A 13,398-nucleotide genomic window follows, 5' to 3' on the forward strand; every position below is an offset into this window, starting at 1 on the left:
ATAACAGCCCAGTTTTTCCATAAGAGTAACATTTTCTTGGGTCAAGAGCGATAAAAATTTAGAAGATTTATTTAAATTTATAAAATTACAACAATTGTTAGAAATGTCTTGAAAAAAAATCGTCCCTTTGAATATCATAAAGAGGGCATTCTAATAAGAAATGAAGCTCATCTTCAACTTTACCAAGTGAGCAATTAGAACAAAGACGCTCAGATCTTTCTATATGCTTTTTTGAATATCTGTCTGTCTCAATTTTAAAAGAGTGAGCACTTATTCTTAATTTACAAATTGACTGTCTTTTTTTGAAGTCCTGCAATTCTAAATATTTTTCTTTTTTAAAACAATTTTTTATAGAAAAATAAGTACCAAGCTTCCCTTTTTGGGAGTTAATTGTTTGATACTTAAGTTTATTCCAAAATGTGAAATAACTTTTACATAGTTTATTTTTAACATACTGACATAAAGAACCAATTGATTGGTCAAAATTTGGTAATTCAATCTCTCTCTGAATATAATCTATACTAGAATACCATGTATTTACATTAGAGCTATGTAACTGTTTACAACATATAAATGCATCAAATAATAATCCTTCTTTCAAATGTTCCAGTCTATGACAATATTTTAACATTGATAAAATTATAGTAAAATACATAGGAAATCTACCAAGCTCTGACATTACAGCTATATTACTTGACTTTCTGTTTACACCAAGAATATATTTCATAAATTTGGTATGAGCTTTTTCAGAAGAATCCTGACCAAAGACTTTTTCTAATATATAATCATTATCTTTTTTACAAGCAGCTGAATCCGTTCTAAACATTCCCCATATTTCACTGCCATATAATAGTATGGGTTTAATTGTATGATCATAAAGATGTAAAAAAGTGGCAATACTAGGGTTAGATGATGACAAGCATCTCTGTAGCTTAAAACAAGCTTTTAAAGATTTGTTGTATAATTCATCTTTACACTGCTTAAATATACCACTAGATGTAAATGTGATTCCAAGATATCTATATAATTTTGCACTTTCGATCTCTTTACCTCCAAAATGTAAACAGCATTTTAAAAAATTTCCTGGCTTGTTAAAAATTATACTTTTTGTCTTTTTTAAATTTACATCAAAACACCATTCTAAACAATATTCATGTAACATATTAATTCTCTTTTGCAAGCCTTCCTGTGTTTCTGAAAAAAATACTACATCATCAGCATACATAAGACAATCTACTCTACGGTTATTAATATTTACTGGATGAGGACAAGATAAAAACTTGTCAGGTAGATCATTGATAAATATTTTAAAAATATTTGGGCTTAAAACATCACCTTGTCTAACCCCTATAAATGATTTGAAACATGGAGTCATTTCATTATCAATTTTAACACAGAGGTCACTTTTATTATACATATCTTTAATGATAGAATAAAACTTTCCAGTAATATTGTTTGTTAAAAGCTTATATCTGATACCCTCACGGATCACTTTATCAAAAGCCTGTTTAAAATCTACAAAACAGGCAAATAGTTTACCCTCCTTTTTACTTATATATTTATCGATAATGGTTACTAGAATATATAAAAGTTTGCGTAACGTAGACCGAAAATATACCATAAGTTAACGTCAGCTATCCGTCCCTATAATGATATATGATCATATGTAAATGTTAATGATGTGAAGAGAAAGGCAGCTAAAAAGCTAAGATAACATTGGAAGATCGAGGTGGGCGTAAATGGTCGCCAACAAAAATATTAATTACTCGAAGTTTTTCACGATATTCGTAATTTTCAGTACCTTTGAAACATTGTCCAATTTTAAATTACCGGGACAACTCCCCTGTTTAAAAATATACTGGATAAGGCTCTACCTACATGTAGTGGCTTCAGAATTTTCCTTACGATAACAGTATTTGTCCATGGTCTTTTTATACTCGCTTAGACGCTATAGAACCAATTTCAAAAAAAAAAATACAAAATTCTAAATTATTGATCTAGGTATTTGCTTAATTTATTATTATTTATTTCATCTTACAAATTCACTGAATTTAGTGTGATGTATTTAATTTATTTTATATATCGAGGAAACGATTTTTGTTTACTAATTTATTTATAGTAATTTTCGTTATTTCCGTCAAACTCTCTCTTTTTTAAAGCTTTTAACAATATAAAATACATAAAACAAATTATTCTAACCTACAAACGTATTTATAAGGTTTATCAATCATATATCTAAAGTTGAGTTAAGCATCCGATCAGTAACATGCACAAATATGTAAATTGTGTATGTCGTGTATTGCCGAATGTTTTGACAATTTAAATGTCAGTTTGACAGTTCAACACGTGGATTTGGGGGGCGTGGCTCTGACATTGTTATGTGTAATCGGATATCTTAGGAAATAGATAGATTCGTGCATACTTTCATTACCTTTTGGGTACCTAAAATAAACCTAACGGTACTTTTTATAAAATACAAGTGAAATAATTGCAATTCATATAAAAATAAGCAATATTTATCTAGCTGTTCCGCTTGACCAAATCTCGTGACATTGACTGTATACAAAACGTTACCCCACGAGAACTGAACGAAGTGGAAAATGGCGATGAATTACGACGGCATGAATGGCACTGACATGGACACTTCCGACTCAAGAAAAAGGCCATTGGACACAGAAATAGATAATGGGGTACCTAAGAGATCAAACCAAGGTGCAGGTCAGCATTTTTACATGATTATTTAATATTAACAGCAAAATTGCGCAGATGATCGGGATCAATATGGCTGCAAATTGACAGCCGGTAGGAAATTGACTAGCCTTGAAATTTTTCGAGAGGTGTCTTATTTCTAAGTTGTTTCTTACATTTTATGCCTCAGATATTAAATTTAATGATTCAACTATTTATTTGTGGAATTTGCAATTGTTTGAAGGATTAACTCGCCTCGTATCGGCGATGTATTCACATGACAAGCTGGCATACATCGATTTCAAGTGGAGGCATGCATGTATAAACATGTGTTGAAAGCCACCAATCCGGGCATTCGTTCTCACTAACCGGCTCTGGCACACACAAACAGACCCTTGTGCGACTAGAGACGGGATAGGTCTAAACAGCTTTGGTCAACAACGGAGAGAGTGGTCGACTTTCATCAAAGAACACGTCAACTTCTTGGAACTTCTCTTTCGTCTGACACAGTTGTAGAATGACCCTTCTTGACCTTCATCGGTCTCCTGGTCTTAATAATTTGGACGAGCCAATGACTGAAACCCAAGATTACATGAGTTTTAACGTCTGGAGAGGTATTTCAATTTACGGTTTAACCTTTCATGCTTTTATTTTTTCATTTTCACTTCCGAACACCTTCAAATCAACGTTGAAAATTTACCGTTGCTATTGGGAATGGAGGAAAATGAATACGTGTCATAAAGTCCTTTTATTTACTTCATAACATCATTTTTAATTAATAATTGTGTATTGATGTTTGAATGAATTATTTGTAGGTGCTTCAACTTATTTTGAAGGCTAATATGGTTGTAATAAAGGATTGTTAGAACTGCTGAGACAAGCATATGTTGACAAGTTTACATGTGTTTATCTGTGTGTCCATGGGTGTTTTAAACCATGGTCCAAACTTAACCAGGGGAAATATTTTCTTTAAAAGGAATTTTTATCATCATCCATACACATTGATGGTATTATTTTCATCCTGTCAAACTTAAAATATTTTTATTAAAACACTCAACTTCCAAAAACATGTTAAAATCAGTGAAGTGTGATGAATGTCAGTGTAAAGTGTTGGGTTACCAAGCTCTAATGTCCCCTGAGGTAACTACCCATAGATATAGTTTCTACATATCATCATTATTAGCATAGATAATTAGATGATAGATAAAGATGGGAGGGCTTTACTTACATCTATATCTATCTGGTATGTGTAGTTATTATTCATTACACATCTGTCAGCTGCTTTAGATAGCTTGAAGGATATTGTTGTGTGTAGATGATGCATCCATTCAGTTCAGAGTTCATTCTTTCTGGTCAAATAGGGGAGATGTCTTCTTTTGCTGAACCGTATGCATATTGTAAGTAATAAAGGCTATTACATTTTGTAAAATGTATTGATTAGTTATAATGTGTGTATCATAATGTAGCAATTTTATTTCAATGTCATATATTACATTTTCTTTGATGATTCTGGGAATACCAGTTCTGATTGTCTTTGATGTATGATAAAGGATTCTTGATATTTTTTTGTTGATGTTGATTACCATTATGTAATCTTTAAATGTTGGGAATAATTAGGTATTGATGAATGGGACTTACCACTACCATACAATGTCCTAATAAGTAGGTGGAATGAACTAAACTTTAACTCTTTTATTTGTCAAAATCAAGACTTCAGGAAAGTTTCTTTTTATACCAGCATTATTAATAAGAGAGTGTTACTTCTGAAGAAGTTGCATATGCATTAGAACATATGTACAATACACATGTTCGAATGCATATGCAACTGCTGCAGAAGTAACACCACAGTACATCTCAATTTCTAAGAGATTATTTAACACCTCATTCATAGTCCTAGACTTTAATTTTTTTTGAATATTTTCCATGTTAAATTTTACTGACTACAGTTTGTAACAGAAATCAGTTATTATAAGTCATTATAGTTGGTACACAAATGGAGATGCATTCAAATACATGTAGCTGGCTCTGATTTCCATGGAGATTATTTTGCTTTATTTTAAATGTTAAATTTTTTTATTGGATCAGATATTTGGAATTCATTTGCATTAGTGGATAATCTCATTTCATATATGCTGCCTCAGTCTGGTCCTAGTCCATTAACTAAATTTGTTATTGGTATAATTTGAAAGGCTTATATTTAGTCCTAAATATTTTGTTTTCTGGTCAGTTGGAAGTTTTTATTTCCTTGCATATTAAGTCCAACTGGTACATATGTAATCATGGTAATGGACCCAGTCAAAAGTATAAATTATATATCAGTACCTCATAAAAATATAGTATATCATTATGCCTATACACAGTATATTGCCTATATCAGTTACCTCCTGAATTCAGATTTTTTTTTAATGAATACATGGAAAGGTACCTCCTACTAGTAGGTAATGGTACTCCTCAACCAATGTTAATCTGCTTTGACTTTTTTCTTGTTGAAAGCAGGCAAGACATCTTAGATATTATATATCTCTGTATAAAGAGTTAATAATGTAAGATAAAGTGGATACATGTACATGTATGATGTATAATGATTAGATAAACCCTGTTAATTTATTAGGTCTCCACCAAGTTGCCTTAGGAATAAACTTCCTTTTGAATAAATCAATTATACTGTTAAAGTACATTGTACCTGTCCAATATTAAAGAGTAAAGTAATGCATATTTTAAGGTGTGCAAAATGTGGCACAGTGTTCCACATCCACGAAAATTTGTGGATGGTGCCACAACTTTTTTTAAAGATTAAATCTAGTTAATTTATTAAATTCATATACATATATATAATCAGAAGCCAGGAATGTTTTTAATTACGCAGTTTCATACAACTGTACCTCCCAAAATAAATCAGAATTTTACGCTTTACATATTACATTGTACATGTACACATTTATAGGTTGTGTGGGAGTTGCTTGATATAAACAATGGTAACATCACTGATGAATTATTTTTAAATAGTTTCTTTGTACCTAAGTGCTTTTTTTAATTCTTAATTACAAAGTAGATTTGTACAATTAGTTTTCTGCTTTCAACATTGATTTACAGAAGTGTACATTCTATAGTACATGTATATACATACATGTGTGAGATAGATCCACCCTAAACATTAAAACATTTTACTATTGTTTTTGTTTAAAGTTTAATCAATCTTGATAGATGTACATGTATTACACTTTATGTAGCTGTTTTTTACATGTTCTTAAAAAAGTATTTTACAAATTCAGTAAATTACTAAAACAATTTCCTATGTACATGTCAAATATTTATATACTACATGTACTTATAGATATGATTTTATTTCTAAACAAATATGTTTTTGATATAATTATTTTATTATTGGACATAAATCATATTGAAATAATTACATATATATATATATTCATAGATTTTGTACCATCAGTTCAGACATACATTCCAATAAAAATTAATCTGGTTTTATTGGTTTACTTAATATACATGTATTTTAAAAAGTTTTAAACATTTCATAGACGTAATTTTGTTTTTCTGAAATTATTCATTCACAAGACAGTTCATGTGATTCAAGGATATACATTTGATGAAGTGTAAATGAAGTAATGTTTCAATAAATAGTACATTTGTAAAACATACCACTCATCACATGCTACATGTACATCACATGTCAATTATTATTATGCCCCACCTACAATAGTAGAGGGGCATTATGTTTTCTGCTCTGTGCCTCCGTTCGTCTGTCCGTTCAGGTTAAAGTTTTTGGTCAAGGTAGTTTTTGATGAAGCTGGAGTCCAATCAACTTGAAACTTAGTACACTTGTTGCATATGATATGATCTTTCTTATTTTAAAGCCAAAGTAGACTTTTGACCCCAATTTCATGGTCCACTGAACATAGAAAATGAAAGTGGGAGTTTCAGGTTAAAGATTTTGGTCAATGTAGTTTTTGATGAAATTGAAGTCCAATCAACTTGAAACTTAGTACATATGTTCTCTATAGTATGATCTTTCTAATTTTAATGCCAAATTAGATTATTACCCAATTTCACGGTCCATGGAACATTGAAAAGAATAGTCGAGTGGGGCATCCGTGTACTTTGTACACATTCTTGTTTAGTTTACATTGAATGAACTTGATATATATATTTTTTAAAAATATGTATTTCTCAATTGAAAATTTTATAAAAATCTTAACCTACATGTACAATAGGAAATTGATTTATAAAATATTACTTAAGTTCAAACTATTTCAACCTTTGGTAGTTTGAAATGTTTATTGAAAAAGGAAATATCTCATAGGAATAATTCAAGTGTGAAGATCTATATAAATATATCATATATCTGAAATGCTGTTCATTTTGTTGTTCATTCAAGTTGTGTTGTGTTAAAGGGGGAAAGAGATGGTCATATTTAAGATATTCAACATATCTTGTATACAGGTTGATCTTTTCACCTGTGCTTTATCTTGTGAGGAGTTGATATGTTTCAGTGTATAGAAGCATATATATATTCTTATTTTTATAAGATAATCTTGTTCATGTTAAAATAGTTTGAAATTTTAGTTAAAAAATATGATTGATTTTGTCATTTGAAGAAATTGATTATCCTGAATTTGTCATGCGTTACACTAAAATAAGACAGATCGTCTAAAGTTCCTCATCTAGACGATTAAAAACTTGGTGTATACTAGATACACACTACCAGGGTAACTCCTTTAGATGGGTGTACAATGTATCTAATACATACTATATCCAAATTGGTATATACATGTATAGTTGACACATTAGTGGAATGTATTTTTGTTCATTCAGTGTCAGTGAATTTTATCAGCAAAATAGCATGCATTTGGTGATCTTTGCTTGGTAGGTAAGCCAGAGTTTAAAAAAAAAGTTAAAAATAAAAGACAAGTTATACAAGTGAGGGTACTGTTATATTTATTTTATTTTCATGTAGATTTAAAGAGAGTTTAGAGAATAGTTTGTGCATTATATTTTATTATTATTTATGAGCTAACACTGGTCTGAACATTTTGAACATGAAACCCATCTTACATTAAAAATTTTGGGGTCACATTTGAAATTAAGAATATTTCCATTTAGGATTTTCTTCAGTGACCAGGAAATTATGAAATCAACTTTCAAGTTAAATATGATCTTTACCATGTTGAATAGTTCATTATTAAACATGATGTGGGCATTGATGCTAGGTTTTGTAAACTGATAAACACATATTCAAAACTGAAATTATATATATAGTATTTCAATCAATGAATCATTGTTGTCTGATTGTTGAACTTCAGACTATAAACTGTAAAATTCAAAAACAAATGTGTCAGATATATATTTATTTTGGATATTCATACTTGTAGTAGAATGCAACACATAGGGATGCTAATCTGGTGGCAACAGTGCTAATTATTTGTATAGAGATAAATATGCTATATATGATCCTTGTAAGGTCTTCATGTTGGATCAAGGTTACAATTTTTGTGGTCAATTTTGTACCTCAGATTCTAAAGGCAATATGTCAACTCTGTATGGGATGTGGAATACAATGTACATGTAATTGTTAAGTGTATATGCGCATGTATATCTGGCTCTTCATGCTCGCAAAGAGCAATCTCTTATTCTTAAAGCTGAACAAAATTTGAATATAATCATTTTGAATAAAAGAAAAATTACTTTGAATAATCAGTTAAGTGTTGATTTGATTTAAATAGATGTACCTTTTGTTTAATTTAAGTATTTTAATACTAATGTCAAATACTATATAATTATAAGATTAAAAACAGTTACAAATGTTGTAGCAGAATACAAAAAACAGGTTCTTCTAAACTGTAAAAGTACCAGAAATGTTGACAATATTATCATTTTACGTATGTTGAGACACTCAACTTACAGTATATTTTTCTCCAATAGTCCTGCAAGAGAGTTGAATGAATACATTCAGATTTCAATTTTATAAAATGTACTAATTTCAAGAATATGGGTTGAGAATATAACAATTTTATTTAGGTTTATTAGAAGAAAAATGTAATGTGTATATAAAATACCTGAAATATTTGCATATACAGTGTACTTGCAATTGTATTCTACTACAACATTACAATTTTAAGAAGATGCACATTAATAAATGCACACATTCATTTTAAACTTACAGTATGTATGTGGGTCAAAATGGTTCTCCATGTTTAATATTTTCAGACTATGTTAGCTTATTGGGGCTTTATTTGCTCATTGCCATTTGATGTATTTTGAGTTATAAGTTTGAACTTTAATTTAAGGTTAACTCCTCCTTCATAAACTCACATCATTAATCATTATCCTATCATCATCCACCTTCACTCGTTGTAGGCACCCCAGAACAGATGCAGCATATGATGACCGAAGATTCAAACGGTGACGCAATCATGGGTATATATTGTCATTTAATGCTTTTCTCCACGAAAATGATGGCTGAATTGTACTAATGAAAAGTAAAAATAAAATGTTTCCTACTGTACAGTTATAAAGTGAAAAGGTTGGTTAGATTGTACAAACATTGCCTTCTTTCTGAAAAGGGTAATAAAGAAATGTGTAGCTTGTGTTATAAAAGAATATTAGTTTATAAACGTACAAATGTGGATACATTTTAAAGATCTTTTGTAGCCACTGAAAACATAATATATCTTCTTACTGGTAATCAGGATTTTTTGACAACGATATTTTCATTTTAAACATCAACTGCAGGACTGACGATTTGGAATAAATTTGTAGGAAGATGTTTTTCATAAAAAATTAATATCCTGCTTTAAATTTTGGTGAGCGAACTAAATAATATAACACCAGGGGACCACAGAAACTTACAAACATGGTCTTCACATTAGAGAATGCACTTAAATATTTCAGTTCAAAAGTTAATTAACATTCAGAATTACAACCTAACATTCACTCAAACAAACAAAATTTGATTCACATTTAGCAAAATGTTTAGAAACCACAACTTTTGTTGAGCATGGCTGCTTGTAACCATGGTCCATGTGAACAGTTTGTTTGTATTGAGTATTTGGTATGTGTAGAATCCAGATGAGAAATTCAGTCTCATTGGAGCCTCATGTTGAATATTATAATGGATAGAAAATTACTATAATGTTAAATCTGTTTTTGAGAGATTACAAGACAGGCCATCACAAAGATGGCTTTTCCAGGCTTTATACATACAGATTTAAGATCAAGTAATTATAATCACCAGTTGTCTGCCAAAGTCTTTTGAAAGCCAAGCTACAGCAACATATTTTTGAGTGTACTGATTTCAAGAATATTCTAATAAAAATCTTCATAAAGGTTGCAACCAGATTTAGAAAAGACATGTCTGCAAGTTTATTATCTTTAAAATACAAATTTTTACATCCTCAGCATATTTTTTTCATTTCTTAAAATTTATATACTAAAAACTTCAATGCATGTCTTATTGAAAAGTAAATTATTGCATTGTAAAACTATGATTAATGTATCTTACGAGTAGTTTCAGGTGCTTTGGAAAATTGGAATTCTTTGTAAAAAGTTAAAATTAGTGCATTTGATGAGTATAAATTCTGTTGAAGACACTCCTGGTTACTGTAAAATATTTGTTTTCATTGTATTCTTGTACACTTGTACTTAAGTTATTCAGATCCTACCTTCTTACAAGACTATAATACATTATTTCTGTCATTGTACAGGTATTTGGCAGTCTGTAAGATAAACATTAATTGCCTACAAACCGGAATCGCCCAGATTAGTTTATTAAGATATACTTCTCTTAATATTAGACCCAATAAGATTTAATTGAATTATTCAAGAACATGAAAAAGTTTGAGGTCTTTGTAATCATTGAGTACTGCTTTGGAGATTGGCAACAGCCCAGAATTTTGATGGCTTCATTTAGATTGGTTCTTTGCTGGACACAACATATTCAATAAGATTTAGTTGGCCTTACTTAAATTACATTTCTCAAAGTCCCATGAGTGAACAAACGCTTAGATCAGTTAAGTTAGATTTATTTGTAAAAATATTTTATCAAAACTTCCACACTTTAAGAACTTATTTTTTTTCAAAAAAGGCATGTGCTGTTTATTCAAGTAGTGGTGATATAAACTAGTTTAACATGCCACAATTAACCTTCAAACACTTAAATTTATGGACTTTTGGTGGATATGTTGTTAAAATGAGAAAAAAAAACACTATTTTACATGTATAAGCTTAAGTAGCATAAGTACATACTCTTATTTTATTTTTTGACATGTAGTGGTTCTTCAATTTATTATACCATGGAACTCCATAAATTCTTGTGAGTTCATGTCTGTAACAAATCAGCCATAGGTGCAAGGTTTGAAATATGCCAGTCAATATTTGAGACAATGGAGGGGAAGAACTTTGTTAGAAATTACAATGATTCTAATAGGCAACATAATATCTAAATTGTGGGAAAGTGCTCAGTGTTTCAATTTACTGTACAAGTAAAAAGAATTTAGATACATGGTTAAGGAATTTTGGACAAACAACAAAAACTAGATTGTTTACATTCCTATGTAGTGTTAAATAGACAAATGATTATAAACCAAAGTACAATTCAACCATCACTTTTGTATGCTGTCTCCATCACATTGTTTAGTGTAGTGGTTTAGTGTAACATTGTTATGTTTTGGTGTGATATTTATATAATATAATACACAAAATCTCATTAATAGTCAAAATAATATGTACATATGATTGACATGCTCAGGTTTGTCATCTACATTTGTAGCTTGTAAAACAAAGAAGAGAGCTGAGGACTGACTCATGTTGTATTTTTTTCATTTTGGACACTTTGAAAGCGTCTACTATTTAATTTTATTTGATGACAAAATATATAAACCAGTATATATATTAATCTATAAAGAATTTTTAGATTTTGACAGTTTTCTTTACATTGTCTTAATTTAATATATAAAAAGCTTCAAAGTACACCTGTATATAATGCAGAACTCACTAATTTGGTGGTGGCAACGAAACATAGAGCATTACTATTATCCTTAACTGAAATTGGAAGTCTGAACAACCCCACTTCAAAAGAATGGGTCAAATGTTCATCCCTTATTCAAGTTATTATTATAGATAGATTCTTGTTCGTGAAATTAAATTAAATTTAATAATTTGGTTAAGAACTCTTAAATCTATTGTGTTACTTAGTTTGCGATCCATATTCCTGATATTTGTCTAAAAAGCCGAAAAAAAACATTTATTTTGTGCTTGCATGATAAGTCCTCTTTACCATACGGTTTGCATGGTACACTGAGTAATAAGTATATGACCATATTGATTCATGAAAATTTATGCATGAGTTTTTTCAAATTTCTGGTGGCCATTTCATTTCAGTCTAAAAAAAAAAATGAGCAAAAAAAAATGTTCCTTCTGCATTTTGACAGTGCCATTTTCCAATATTAAATTTTTCATAGTATTTTTTACTTATCTGTAGTTTTTCACTGAAATTGACAGTTTTCTGGCACTTTCAACATTTGATAACCCATGTTAAACTTTGGCAAATCTGATTATAGCCTTCTCATAGTCAAGAAATCCATCATCAAAAAACAAATGAAATGCTACGCCTTAAGATTCAGTAGCAGTTATAAAAGCTGGTGAGACACAAGGTTCTGTGGCCACCTCAGGAATTCTATTGTTCGCAAACTGAGTCTAAATTCTAGATTTCAGTTACATATATGTTCACCACAAATAGATACTTATTTATCTCAAGTTCGTACAAAAATAACCACAATCATGTTGTAGTTTTTCATTTCCTATTAAATGTTATTGATCAGACCAGAACATTTAAGGCCATGCATTGGTTTTCTATAAGCAGCTCTCCCTGGTGACAGGATGATAATGTTGTTCACTATTTTACATGTTATCCTGGTCTTTAAAGAAATAATGAATTTACTGCACAGATTGTGTAATATTCACAGCACCAAGCAAAAGATTACATGTTAACATGAATAACATGAAAAATTTCCCAGCAGAAGGTCAAATGGATAAACAATATGAAATATCATGGTAACTTGGTTGGTAATGATTCCCCCAATAAAATTGCTAAAAACAAACTTGTTGAAATTTTCATAAGGTGCTTGCTTATTACTTAGTCGTCTGTTCAATTGGTTCAAAATGTGTCTGTTATTCAAGGACTTTTAGAGGTTATTTATATTGTATGATGTGGGTATTTTTCCATTGTTGATTATGCTACATTATAAGTGACCTCTAGATGTCTATCTAAATTCTAAGTTCAGTTTGGTTTCTTAATCACAATCCCTATTTATTCATATTTATATATAAAAAGGACCAATGCAGATCTGTGATCACCAAAAAAAAATAAAATCTAAAGGACCCTTAATGATAAGTGTCAGATTAATAATTAGTATCCAGTTGTATTTATAAGCATTGACAAATCAATGGAGATTGTGTGGACCTGCCCCCTAATTCATAGAATATTGACTTTGAAACTATTGCACAGTTTACTTGTTAAGGTTTGGGATTTTGTCAGTTTAAGGGTAACCGCTTATAATAAGTCAATGAAAGTATAGACATTTGCATATATTATGCTTCAGAAATTATTTGCCCTTGTTTCTCCAGTCATTGGTCATTGACTGGGTATTTTGCATAATTTAATAGAAAAACAAAGGATGTTTATTAAGTATTGCTATT

General features: G+C 30.0%; 1 protein-coding gene across 10 annotated transcripts in view; it reads left to right on the top strand.

Annotated features, from left to right (window-relative positions):
* The first annotated feature begins 2,484 nt into the window (after positions 1 to 2,484).
* The window catches only part of LOC143068082 (RNA-binding protein Nova-1-like), a 43,650-nt gene continuing 32,736 nt past the window's right edge, over positions 2,485 to 13,398 (top strand). For 2 of the 10 annotated variants that reach the window (XM_076241834.1, XM_076241842.1), the window contains exons 1-2: positions 2,815 to 3,302; positions 9,061 to 9,120. In XM_076241834.1, coding sequence (XP_076097949.1) covers positions 3,206 to 3,302; positions 9,061 to 9,120 — 157 coding nt within the window. In that variant the 5' untranslated portion in view covers positions 2,815 to 3,205. Of the gene's footprint in view, positions 2,719 to 2,814; positions 3,303 to 3,957; positions 4,086 to 9,060; positions 9,121 to 13,398 lie in introns of those variants that run through there. The other 8 variants (XM_076241836.1, XM_076241839.1, XM_076241833.1 and 5 more) reach the window with 7 other exon arrangements.

This window comes from Mytilus galloprovincialis, chromosome 3 (genome assembly GCF_965363235.1).
Source record: "Mytilus galloprovincialis chromosome 3, xbMytGall1.hap1.1, whole genome shotgun sequence".
Classification (NCBI taxonomy): Eukaryota; Metazoa; Mollusca; class Bivalvia; order Mytilida; family Mytilidae; genus Mytilus; species Mytilus galloprovincialis.